General features: G+C 41.0%; 1 protein-coding gene across 1 annotated transcript in view; it reads right to left on the bottom strand.

Annotated features, from left to right (window-relative positions):
* scospondin (subcommissural organ spondin) overlaps nt 1-13,940 on the bottom strand; it is a 128,063-nt gene that overhangs the window by 2,662 nt on the left and 111,461 nt on the right. The window contains exons 107-111 of the mRNA XM_037537369.1: nt 9,407-9,630; nt 7,822-7,917; nt 3,110-3,170; nt 1,919-2,049; nt 667-817 (exon numbers count right to left, since the gene is read on the bottom strand). Coding sequence (XP_037393266.1) covers nt 667-817; nt 1,919-2,049; nt 3,110-3,170; nt 7,822-7,917; nt 9,407-9,630 — 663 coding nt within the window. The remainder of the gene's footprint in view (nt 1-666; nt 818-1,918; nt 2,050-3,109; nt 3,171-7,821; nt 7,918-9,406; nt 9,631-13,940) is intronic.

The following is a 13,940-nucleotide window of genomic DNA, read 5'->3' as shown; positions in this document are numbered from 1 at the left end:
ACTTTTGCACATGGCTGTACATGTATTTTGTTGTATGCAGAGATGTGCTGGATTTCAAAACGCTAACTGTTATCTGCTCAATTCGTCTCTTCTCTGTCCTTCAGCCTGTGACCTGGAAATGGAAAGGAATCTGCCAGGATGTAACAGGAGAGAGGAGGTTTTCAGAGCGAGGAAATGTGCATCCTACATGGAAATCTTTTTACTTGTAGTATGTAATGCGGGTCTGCGGTACAATATTTTTCACCTTCCCTTTTTTTTCATTTGTACTGGATGATTTCAGTTAATGGGAGGGTCCTGTGAAAGTGTAATGAAACTTGAGTAAAGTGTTGATGTATCTGAATTTCAGTCAATCATGCTGATGCGAAGTGAGCTGAAAATAGGTTACCAGTGTTAATTATGGGCAAAGCCCTTATGCCCAGTAAGACGTGAAAGTGACAACTGAGTAAAGGACAGCTAATTTGGTAAACATGTTTACTGTGGAGACCTCTGACCTCGTATCACATCCTTGCATCTCTTCCTCACATCCTCAGAGGGAGGAGCTCAGACGCGAGGACAGGATGCACAGAAAGGAAACGAGAATGAACAATTAAAGCTATGAGATCCACCCCAGAGAAGGTCATGGTTCACTGGGTGAATGGCTGTGTCTGCTGCAGTCCCTGTACCCACCCTGGCAGCTGGTACACTCGCAGCTGTCTATGACGGGCAGCACCACAGGCTCACTCTCTCCATTGGCACAACGCAGACTCAGGAAGCGCACAGGACTCTGGGGGTCCAGCCTATAACTGCAGCAGTCACACACAACCTGCAGGTAGGGCTCCTGATGAGAGGGGCGGGGGGGGGGGGGCATCAGAATAAAAAGCAAGGAAAGTATAGAGCATGGTAAGGATGGAAAAAAACAAACAAATGAGGATGAAGACATGGGGGCATAAAGATTGAAAGATAGAGAGTCACAAGGGAGAAAGAAAGAGGAAAAAGCACAAGAGAAAAGAGTGCATAAGAATTGGGTGAGGGGAGCGGTGGAGGAAAAGCATAAGGAAGGAGAAAAGTAGAATCATCAACAATCCAAATAATATTATCTCCATGCTACATTTACTTCCCTGACAATGAGCTTTCTCTCAGCTTGAGGAAGCTCGCAGTGTAATTTAAGGCAATGGCAGCAGTAAGTGACTGTACGTGTTCAGCTGCAGTGAGGAGGGGGTCCAGATGACTGTTCAGGGAGGTATACGGATGGGGATAAAAGAAAGAATGGAATAAAGAGGCACTAAAACAAGGCAGCATGGACCTATCCGACTGCAAGTCCTCTGCTTCTCGTCTCCATGGAAACTTGAGACTTTGTGAGCTGAAACATATTTTTAAACAGTCGCAGCAAATAGATCACAAAGATAGACTTCTCAAAATTAGATGGGTGGATCAAAGAAACACGAGGGTGGCATCCGTCAGTTATTTAACGGTCAAATTTTCCACAGTACATTAGGATAAGAAGCCAGTCTTGATTTTTGACTGCATACAAGGAGATCTGGGTTGACATGTATTAAGCATTTCATAAAAAAATTCATTTACCTGAAAAGGTAAAACTGATCCTGGATCAACAGCTTTTTAAATATATGCAAGTATCTAGGATCAGGTCTCCCACATGCTTTACTGACCTTTGTGTGATATAAAAAAATGAACTGACCCAGAAACCGTAGGCTTAATATATCCCTAGATCATAACCTTCACAGCAGCTGCCATTCAGAGGAGAATCTTATCCAGACATGACATAATCTTGACATAATAATGAGACCCAATGCAGCAATTTATTCATCTATAAACATATTACTGAAACCATAAGCTTCCAATGAGGTACTATGTAAAGTGTATTAATAAACTGAACATTGTACAGTAAAGAACCATATGCAAAAATGTAGTAAAATTATACCTCCAGAATCACATCTGTTCCAGACAAACAGCGCCCCCTGCAGAAGCTGACTTCCACATTGTCCAGACGACAGTCGCCCTTGGTGATGTTCCTGACCTCAGTATGGTGGTGGCACTGGGCCAGTGGATCTCCTGAACGAGGAGGAGGAGCCCAGGAGGGGAAGACAGACAGGAGGAGAGCAGAGACGGAGTGTAGGAGAGGAATGAAAAGTCCAGTTAAAAGAAGTCTGATTAAAGAAAAGCCTTTTGTGCTGAAGCTAATGAAGGAGGGGGAGTTAGTAAGTAAGCTCACAGGAGCCATGCTGACTTTGAAAAACCTTTAACTCTGATTAGAATGCATGAGGAACACTGCTGTGCATAAAACCTTTAGTGAACTTATTCAGAAGTGATTTCATTTTTGGCCAGAATTTCCCCTTAACAACAAATGTGTTATTTGTTGCACTGTGTAATATTCTGTAGTGCAGCCTCATCGGTTTGGCAGAATTCACTTTTTCATATCCTTTATGTGATTTCCATGTTTACAGCAGATGTAGAAATGGCCACAGTGCTCTTATAAGGACAGTACACGTCCTGATGTAAGACTAAACCTTAAACCTTGCGTATTGGCTGATAGCAAGACTGATTTGATATGTGTTTTATTTAAAAATAAGAAAGATTTAACAAAAAAAGTGCTATTCATTTAAGACGACATTCCAGAACTGCTTTGCTTAAACACCCTTTCTTAAAGAAAACAAAAAAAATGTTATCATGTCACCTTTACTTCATTTTACTCTCCTAATCTGAAAGTTTAGTTTCTCTTTTTCTCATGTTTCTTATTTTCTTTAAGAATTGATAAAACTTGGGACTTACATTAGCTATTCTTCACAAAAAAAAAAAACACAGGATCTGCTGAGGAACTCCAATTTCCCTTGTGAAAAGTATTGGACTTCCAGCATACAACTTTTCTGTTGACTCTTCCATTTTTCCCAGTGGCTCATTTCAGTTTATATAAAAGGAACAGCAAGCCAGGAGTGGCCACCCTTACACACCCTGTAATTAATACTGTGCAACAAACTTTACTGTCCAATGCACTTGAGGCTTCAGGAATTTGCAGACAAAGTTGGAAAAGTTCCCTGGAGGCCACAGAGGAACACTAATGACAGCACATATGTAAGTTGATGTAAGACTTTGTCCATCATCTCCTCAATCTTACCTGTGTACTCTTTCCTGCAGACAGGGCAACACTGCCCAGCTTCCAGCACCTTGACTTCACCCTGTGGACAGTGCAGATGGAAAAGAGCAGAGGATCACAGTCAGCAATGAGCATCTCAGAATAGCACGCTGCCGTTCGTGATTCATCTCCCTGGAGATGGCCACTGACAGCAGGAAGAGCCATCGGGCACCAATGCCCGACACAGTACAACTCCCATGGCGACCACTAGCAGGCCTGCCCCCGGGGGTGGTGTGGGGGTTGGGGTAAAAAGGCCCAGAGAAACATTTAAAATTTAATGCCAGTAGGACTTGGAGACTCAAACAGGAAAGCTCAAACAAAACCCAAGCAATACTGTCTCCATAGAGAAGGCAGGATCTTCTAAAAGGAATAGTTTCCTTTAGATCTGTGAAAAGTGAAATTTACACAATTCTCCATCGCAAATGTAATCATCTCAGACATGTTTGGTGTTTGCTTCTTTGGTTCTGCATTGGAGACATGAGGCTAATCTAGCTAAGAGGCAACTGAAGGTTTAGAAATCAAATAAAAAGAACTGGATTTTAGCTTAGTAATCAGATTTCTTGGTGCCTGTATACTCTTACTTGGATTTCTTTCAGATTTCTCAGTCTGCGCATGTGCGTAAACAGACTGCTGTACTGGAAATAATCAAGTAGCATTGCCATGACATGGCAGCAAAACACTTTTGGAGCAACATTGAAACAAACTACATGCTTGAAGAAATTAAGGATTTAAATATTCACCATCTCTAAGATAAATGTTCATATTTTCAGGTAAAGTGGCACAGTGTTTTTAAAAAAAACAAGCCACAGCATGAAGTTTGAGATTTATATTACTTTTACATCATGACGATTTCTGTCAGTTTATTGGCTGGTAGCAAAGCAGAAATCCAATTATTGCCTGACTCATAATTAAATTTTCTGCAGCTTTGGCATTACCAAGTGCATGTGCACATTCTATGTCAGCAGTATGGGGTGTTAAAAATTTGCTAAGTTGATTTTTACTACTGTAAAGAGAACTCTACATAATGATTCCACTCTGTGGAACTCTACATAATAATTAAACGGTGTAGTAAGTCAATCCACAGTTGTGCATGCTTGTGACTGGGGTTCAAATCCTCGCTTAAATAGACACATTAGTGCTTTGGGCTGCTTTTGGAATAAACTCTTGGCACCACATTTGGTTTTATAGGAAACATGATCACACAGTCTCTCTTGACAAGAGGGACTCAAATAAATAGCAAATTAATTAAATATTTTTAACAGCCTGTGCATGTACACGAGCAAAGGCTTGTGGCACATTTTTGTCAGACGACAAATTAAGCTAGAGACTGGTGTAGAAAATGTGTGTGGTGTACTTCCTCCAGTCACAAAATCTGCTCACAAGTGTTGATTGCAGATGCAATCGAGGTGCAATCCCATAGAAACGGCACATGTAAACAGCTATATGTCTCACTGTCCTCCTGTGCTCAGATCTGAGAGGAACGCTAGTATGCGGTATGAATAGGGCACATGTTGTGCAGTTGTCTTGCTAAGAATAGTGCTTTCCACCTCAACCCAGAGACACTCGCTAAAGTGGATTCTGTAATGTTCCTGGAACCATTTGGTGACAATATGAGACATGTGACATGGTACAATATTCTGCTAGAAGTGTCAGACTGAGTGTAGCTAAACTCTAACCATGAAGGGCTCCGTGAACTCTACCAAATTCTGATCATTCCATAGCATGATCCAAATTCATTCATCCAATGGATTCATTCATCCATTTATCATTTTTCACTCCTCAACAGTCCAGTTTTAATGCTGCTGTTGCTACCTAATCTACCCCATTTCCAAAAATGTTGGGATACAAAATGTAAATAATCATTTAAACCCTATATTTCCTTGAAAATAGTAAAAGACAACACTTTAAATGTTGAAACTGAGAAATCTTATTGCTTTTTGAAAAATGTGAAAATTTGATGCTAACAACACATTCTACCATGCTACCATTCTAGAATGCTACCATACAGCAAACAAAATCGGCCAGTTGGATCATTTTCACAAAGTTCTGTGTTTTCATGGATAAATATGTGGACTTATTTGAGCTTCAAGTAAGCAGAATGCATAGATAAATGTTGTGTAGAACAAACAATAACAGAAATTTGACTTTGCAATAACATAAAAAAATAACTGACATGTCATTTTGGTCTGCTGAAAATGTAAGTACACCCCAGGCTTCATTGACTGCTACTGACCCCTTTTGCAGAAAGAGCTTCATATAGGTGTTTCCTATAATTGCTTACCAGTTTCTGCCCTCTACTGGGAGAAATCTTGGCCCAATTTTGGCTTCATGCAGAATTGTTTCAACTGTGCAATGTTTGAGGGGCTTCTTGCATGTACAATCCTCCCATAGCAAATTTATATCTGGGCTATGACTAGGCAATTCTGTAACCCTACGTTTCTTTCTTGAGTAATTGTTTGGTGGATTTACTTGCATGTTTGGTATCATCCTGTTGGAAGGTCCATTTCTTCAGCTTCACCATTTTTAATGATGATCACACATTTTCATCAAACACTCTCTGGTATAGATAATTCAGTCAATTATTTGATTACAAGAGGCCAGGCCTTGAGGCAGCAAAGCAGACTTAAACCATAATATTTCCTCCACCATGTTTTATAGTTGGTAGATTTAAAGGTTTTCTGATCAAATGCCCTCTTCCATTTTCACCAAACATGGCTTCCAGTACTATGGTAAAACCACTCTATTTTTTACTCTCATTATTGGAACTTATCTGTCCACATTGTTCCAGAAGTCCTGGTCCTTGCCTAGATATTTATTAGCAAACTTTAGTCCTTCCCCAATGTTCTTTTTTAGACAGCTAAGGCTTCCTCCTAGAGCACCTCCCATGTAGGTCAAATTTGTGCAGTCTTTTTCTAAAAGTAGATGCATGTACTTTTACACCAACAGTGGAAAGAGCTACCAGCAGACCTTGTTATGAAATCAGGGGTTCTTAGAGACGTCTTGTAGCATGATCAGGTCTGCTCTCAGGGTAAATTTGCTGGGGTGGCCTGGCCTGGACAAGTTGGCAGTGGTTTTTCAAATCTACTCCACTTGTAGACAGAATATCTTCCTGATATTTAGAATAACTTCTTTAATAACCCCTTTCCAGACACATAGGCATCTACAACTGAAGGAACACTTTTGATTTTGATAACACTAGAAAAACCAAGAGCAAACCACACCACATATCTGAGGTTTAAATAGGTTTATCCAAGATGTTCTGTACTGGTGTTCTAATCCTCAATACTTAATAATTAAAGGTCAGCTGCACCTGATTTTGAAATTGGACAAATTTGAAATAGTGAAATATGTAGAGATGAACAAATTTTTTCTACATAACAAAAATGCACTGCTTATTTTAGTTATATAACGGTTGACAAAAATCTTCATTGTAAGTGTCACTTGTTAAATTATATATTGTTGATCTATCAACACTTAGACTTAATATCTCACAACATCAAGACTTTATATCTCCAGATATGTTGAAAAAGTCTATAACGTACGATTGTGGATTGGCATAATTTTGTTAGGGTTCAACTATTGCCGTAAAATGCTTACACATGCAGGTGCCACTAAAAGTATTGTAAGTAATGTATCCTATGCATGCATGACAGCATTGTGCATGTGCAGTGCACGACTGCACTTTGCTTGCACGATTCTTGCCATTCTTCTTTGAAATCTCTGATACACAAGCTGATGACTGCTATGATTGTTTTTTTTCTCTCTCTTTGCACAATTTAAGTCCCAAAGCAGTTTTATTGTCCAGGAAAAATCTAGGATTACAGTTGGGAAATGCTGGAACCAGTATTGGATTACCATTACGTAATGCAACCTTTCAAACCACCGAGGTCTCTTGTTTTGGTCATTCCAACTTTCATTTCTACACTAACTAATGCTAAATGAAATGACTCTAGCCTGTTTTACACCACACTGTTGTCTTGTGATGAATGACTTAATGAAAGTAATAAATTGGCCACCCATTGTATAACCTAAACAGATTTGCCTCAAATCGCATCAAATTGTTCACACTAGATGATGTAGTTATCTATAAAAACAGACACATATGTTACATTTTTAAAAACAGTAACAGCCACTTTGAACAATGAATTTTGTTCATTCTTTTGTTCAAACCAAAGTAAAGATGTGAATTCTGGAAGCCATACACATCTTGGTTGATCATCTACGATTTCCTTTGAATGAAATCAAAGTGGAAGCTAAGCACAGTACAGTCCTCAGTTCTCTCTCTCTTAGTAAATTGACATCTCCTTCAAAGTGCAGGCAGTAAGTGGATGTTTAGAGATGCACTCCCTCTCTGAATGTGGTGAGGGGTGTGGAGAGGAGTTCAGCTGCCATCTGGGATACAGCGTCCGACCAGAGCGTTCGCCTGGACAATGAGTCACTCTATCCTCTAGCGTCTGCTGCTCTCCAGGGGCCCTGTTCACTTTCTGATGCAACACATGCTGTGTGGCTTACAATTGCTGTGTTTTAAGAGGGTGGGTTGCACAGTTCACTACCAACAACAAAAACTATACATACTGGAGATTCTGACAAAAATGTTTTATAATAAATCAACATGAAAAATAAGTCAATACAGTGTACTGCTGCTGCAGAATAAAGGATTTAGTAATGAAGTCAGTAAATACCATTGTGCTCACCTGTTCACACTGAAGTGTGGGGCAGCTAGTTTTACACTGCTTTAGGCCATTGACACAGTGACAGGTTTGGCAATCTTCCTCCCACTCAGATCCAGGCTGGAACACACAGAGACACCCACACACAAATAAACCCAGCATTATACACAAGCATCCACTGAAAACACAGAAGAGTCATTTTTTAAGTCATTTTTGCATCAGATTTATAAATTGTTAAAGATCAAAAATTCATTTCATGGTATTATTGTTGTTGCTATTGTTACAGTGGCTATAATAACAAGAACAATTTAACAATGCAATAACATTTGGCAAATGCTCTTATCCAGAGTGACTTACACAGGTAGGTGAAAATAGTGTCAGGAGTCTTGCCCAAAAACTCTTATTGGTATAACACAGGGTGCTTACCCAGGCGGGGGATCAAACTCAAGTCTACAGTATGGCAGGCCGAGGTGTTACACTACACTACACTATGCCAAACAATCAGTAAGTGCAAACGGTTATTAAACCTTATGGAATCAGGCATGAATGTAAGATGACTATATATTACATAATTCTAGCTTACGATAGCTACTGCTAGCATATAGTGCTAATGCTAACTAGTCAGTGAAACTCTAGTGAGCAACTTTGCGTTCTGTTTCACTTAACTAAAATGTACTGATCTTTTAGCCCACCTACCCATCATATATTTTTAACAGGTTTTCTCATATAACTTATTGTAAATGCATAGATCACTATTATCCAATATCAAAACAATAGATCAACTAACCCCAAACAGTGCCAGGGGGCAATAAGTCACAGGAATGATTTGTGATCCAGATGAAATTCCTAAATTAATTAGAGCACAACCCTTCAGTAAATAGCCGAGGTTAGGTTTGGCCCCATCATTTGACAGGACAAAAGAAATCGCATCTTACCCTGAAGGGCTTCCCCGCCAAGATATCACAAATTCTACTGTATACAACCAATAGCTCTCTACATAAAGCAACTACAGCTTCACAAAACATTTCTTCAATTCTTCCTCAAGCTTTTCTTACAACTTCACAGCTAATCAAGTGACAGGCTCACCATATCACTTCTCTAAAATCACAATGTATCTTTAATTAATACTACGTGAGAGTTCCTAAAGAGCAATTTTCATTTATATGCAATGGCACCTTGTAAAGTGCAAGAGCTTCATCAGCAATGGCTTACTCAAAAAGCTCTCCTGATGGAAAATTCAAGCCACACAGTCTTAACTGGGCACTGTAGTTCATTTAGATAGCACTCTAATGCCTTTCAACACTTTTATGCATTATTGATGAGAGTAATTATTATAGTGGCATTCTCTAGAATGGCCCTGGAGGGTAATCCATCAGGTCCAATAATAAGGTCACTCTTAGAGATAAATACATAAAGAAGCTGGCAATACAACAGTAGGATAAAGGAGAACAATGAAAGATCGCTGTGCTTTTGTAAACGTGCATGTGTCCATGGAGTGTATGACTGTTTATATGCTTGTAACTGTCCGTGTGAGTACATATTTACATAGTTGGACGGTAAAACCTGCCAATATCTCAAAGTGAGATATTGTGTGTGTGTGTATACACACCTCTCGCAGTGTGCCATCCTCCTCCTCACACTGACAGAGAGCAGGGATCACACACCGGCCGTCTGCGTTGCGATAGCGCCCGTCCTCACATACGCATCCCTCTGAGATGGCGTTTGTTGTGGTGCAGTTCAGCGGTTCAGCTTTGTACATGTCCACACACCCCCTCTCACACACACGCTCTGCCTCTGACATACTTCGTCTCCAGCGCTCGCCCTCCGGACATCCTACAGCATGAAAAAGTGGATAAACAGTCAATCAGGTGAAGGATTTTATAACATTGCATGCTACCATTTAAAGGTTTGTAAAAACTGTTAAATGCCTTCAATACTATTAAATGAACTTGGTTGCAGATAAATGCTTAGAAATACTCAATAACACCTTACTGATGGGAAACTGACATAAACCTGTATATTTTAGCATTATTATGTTATTATGTGTAAGGATACAAACACGTTGTCTGCTACTTGTGACATTGTTTTACAATAGTTTTGTGCTCAGCCTTTGGCTTATAACATATTTGTTTAAATATATGACAGGAGTAGATGAACATGTAGGCTTTTAAGGCAAAATACTACCAAAATACAATGGATTTGTTTCAGATTTGCCACTATTTTATCATTGTCAACATTGAAGTGCAGGTTCATTATTCATTTTGGCTAGTAAATAAAATGTCGATTTGCGTCGTAGACATTATGACCCCTGGCTCCTATCTCCACCACTGTCAAGAAATTTGAGCAAGTATGTTTCTGCACACCACTTCACATCAAACCACTCGGAATGACATTATCTCCATCTTAATTTCTGAATTATGCAGAAATTTTGAAAAACCACCGGAGTGGAGATTTTATTTACTCACTTAACTGCAGGTCTTTTTATATCTAAACTAAAATTCTAAAATTTATCATCTCATAGCTCTCTCTTTCTTTACATTACTCAAACCCTCAACCTTCATCTGCCCTAAAGTCCCTCTCCAATGCATAGAAATGCTCAGTAACACCTTACTGATGGGAAACTGACATAAACCTGTATATTTTAGCATTATTATGAGTTATTATGTGTAAGGATACAAACAGGTTGTCTGCTTAATGGAGCTGCTGCTTTGATGTGACATTTGTGGTGTATTTTTCACATGAACAGTGTATAAACCAGCCATTAGGGGTGTAATTTGTGTACTTCTGGTGCCGGTGCCAAGCCCGGATAAATGGTGAGGGTTGCGTCAGGAAGGGCATCCGGCGTAAAACTTGTGCCAAAACTATCATGCGGATCACAAATATGTTTGCCGTACCGAATCGGCCGAGGCCCGGGTTAACAACGACCGCCTCCGGTGCTGTTGACCAGCAGGGTGCCGGTGGAAATTGGACTACTGTAGGTCGAAGACCATCAAAGAAGAGAGGAGGAAGGCGAGTTAGAAGACAGCGAGAGAGAAGGAAAGGCAGGAGTGTGGAGGTTAGAGTAGGGACTCTGTACATGGGGACAATGACTGGTAAAGGCAGAGAGCTTGCAGACATGATGGAGAGACGGAAGGTAGATATTCTGTGTGTCCAGGAGACCAGATGAAAAGGAAGCAAGGCCAGGAACATTGGAGGTGGATTCAAACTGTTCTATCATGGTGTAGAGAGGAAGAGAAATGGAGTAGGGATAATCCTAAAGGAACAGCTTGTGAAAAGAGTTCTGGATGTAAAGAGAGTGTCAGACTGGATCATGAGCCTGAAGTTGGAGGTTGATGGTGTAATTTTGAATGTGGTCAGTTCATATGCACCACAGGTTGGTTGTCAGTTAGAGGAGAAAGAGGAATTTTGGAGTAAGATGGATGAAGTGGTAGATGGTGTCCCTAGAGAGGAGAGATTAGTGATTGGTGCAGACTTCAATGGACATGTTGGTGAAGGGAATAGAGGGGATGAAGAGGTGCTGGGTATGTATGGTGTGAAAGACAGAAATGCGAAGGTCAGATGGTTGTAGATTTTGAGAATGGAAATGGCTGTGGTGAACACATATTTTCAGAAGAGGGAAGAACACAGGGTGACATACAAGAGTGGAGGGAGGTGCACACAGGTGGATTATATCCTTAGCAGGAGATGCCACCTAAAGGAGATTGGAGATTGTAAAGTGGTACCAGGGGAAAGTGTAGCAAGGCAGCATAGGGTGGTTGTCTGTAGAATGAGATTAGAAACAAAGAAGAGGAAGAGAGTGAAGACAGAGCCAAAGATTAGATGGTGGAAGCTGAAGGAGGAGGATGGTTGCAGGCAGTTCAGGGAAAAATTGCAACAGGCGCTTGGGGGCAGTGAGGAGCTACCTGAGGACTGGGAAACTACAGCTAAGGTGGTGAGAGAAACTGGCAAAAATGTGTTGGGTGTTTCATCTGGTCAGAGGAAAGAAGACAAGGAAAGTTGGTGGTGGAATGAGGAAGTCCAGGAGAGTATTCAGAAGAAGAAGGCAGCTAAGAAAAAGTGGGATAACCAGAGAGATGAAGGAAGTAGGCAGGAGTACTGTGAGGCTAGTCGCATAGCAAAAAGAATGGTGGCAAAGGCAAAGGCTCAGGCCTATGATGAGCTGTATGAGAGGCTGGACAGTAAAGAAGGAGTAAAGCACTTGTATCATTTGGCTAAACAGAGAGATAGAGCTGGAAAGGATGTACAGCAGGTTAGGCTGATAAAGGATAGAGAGGGAAATGTACTAGTGAGTGAACAGAGAGTGTTGAGTAGATGGAAGGAGTACTTTGAAGAACTAATGAATGAGGAAAACAAGAGAGAGGAGGACAATGGGGGGAGAGATAGTGGATCAGGAAGTGCAGAGAATTAGTAAGGTGGAAGTGAGGGCAGCTTTAAAAAGGATGAAGAATGGAAAGGCAGTTGGTCCAGATGACATACCTGTGGAGGTATGGAGATGTTTAGGAGAGAAGGCAGTGGACTTTTTAACCAGGTTTTTTAACAAAATCCTGGAGAGTGAGAGGATGCCTGATGAGTGGAGAAGCAGTGTACTGGTCCCCATTTTTAAGAACAAGGGTGATGTGCAGAGCTGCAGTAACTACAGAGGTATAAAGTTGATGAGCCACACCATGAAGGTATGGGAAAGAGTGGTTGAAGCAAGGCTAAGACGAGAGGTTCAGATCAGTGAGCAGCAGTTTGGTTTCATGCCCAGAAAGAGTACCACAGATGCAATTTTTGCATTGACAATGTTGGTAGAGAAGTACAGAGAAGGTCAGAAGGAGCTACATTGTGTCTTTGTGGATCTAGAGAAGGCAGATGATAGGGTGCCAAGAGAGGAACTGTGGTACTGTATGAGGAAGTCAGGTGTAGCTGAAAAGTATGTTAGGGTGGTGCAGGACATGTATGAAGATAGTGAGACAGTGGTGAGGTGTGCAGTTGGAGTGACAAATGGTTTCAAGGTGAAGGTAGGGTTACATCAGGGATCAGCTTTGATCCCCTTCTTGTTTGCAATGGTGATGGAAAGATTGACAGATGAGGTCAGGCAGGAGGCTCCATGGACCGTGATGTTTGCAGATGACATTGTAATCTGTGGTGAGAGTAGAGAGCAGGTGGAAGAGAATCTGGGGAGGTGGAGGTTTGCACTGGAGAGGAGAGGAATGAAGGTTAGTAGAGACAAGACGGAATACATGTGTGTGAATGAGAGGGAGGCAGGTGGAAAGGTGAAGATGCAAGGAGTAGAGGTCGTAAAGGTGGATGACTTCAAATATCTTGGGTCAACCATCCAGAGCAATGGACAGTGTGACAGAAGGATAGCAGTAAGAGTGAAAGGGAAGGTTTACAAGACAGTAGTGCACCCTGCTATGATGTATGGTTTGGAGACTGTGGCTCTGTCTAAAAGACAGGAGGCTGAGCTGGAGGTGGCAGAGATGAAGATGCTGAGATTTTCGTTGGGAGTGACAAGGATGGACAAGATTAGAAATGAGCAGATGAGAGGGACAGTGAAGGTGGAGCAGTTTGGAGATAAAGCCAGAGAGGCCAGGTTGAGATTGTTTGGACATGTGTTGAGGAGGAATAGTGGATATATTGGGCAAAGAATGTTGGAGATGGAGCTGCCGGGCAGAAGGAGAAGAGGTAGACCTCAGAGAAGGTTTATGGATGTAGTGAAGGTGGACCACTGCCAGCTTGACCTAGTGTATTCATATGGTTTGAGACATTCACACTAACTGGTGATACATCACAATGCATAAACTCAAGTGAGAGGTCAGAACTGGGTTGCTATGAGAAATCCATGCTGCCCAAGTCAGTGTTGCCATGAGAAACCCATACTGTGAAGCCAGCATCTCCATTCCTTATGTCTAAATCTTTAGAGGAAGAAGAGGTTCGCCAGTTAGTTACTCACTCAAAAGCACACTCATTTCCCCAAGTGCAAATTCATAATGTTAAAGAGAGATAGGTCAAATGAGGCCCTCTTTCTTCTAATTGACAGAGTCATTATCATGATCAATGATAAAAACAGTAACTTTACAGGAGAAGGAAAAAATATTGTTAACTTAGAATGGAAGTAAATGGATCAAGATTTTTTTTGAGCAAAACTTCAAACTGCTCTG

The sequence above is a fragment of the Pygocentrus nattereri genome, chromosome 3, assembly GCF_015220715.1.
Source record: "Pygocentrus nattereri isolate fPygNat1 chromosome 3, fPygNat1.pri, whole genome shotgun sequence".
Taxonomy (NCBI): Eukaryota; Metazoa; Chordata; class Actinopteri; order Characiformes; family Serrasalmidae; genus Pygocentrus; species Pygocentrus nattereri.
This window is presented reverse-complemented; position numbering and strand designations above follow the sequence as displayed.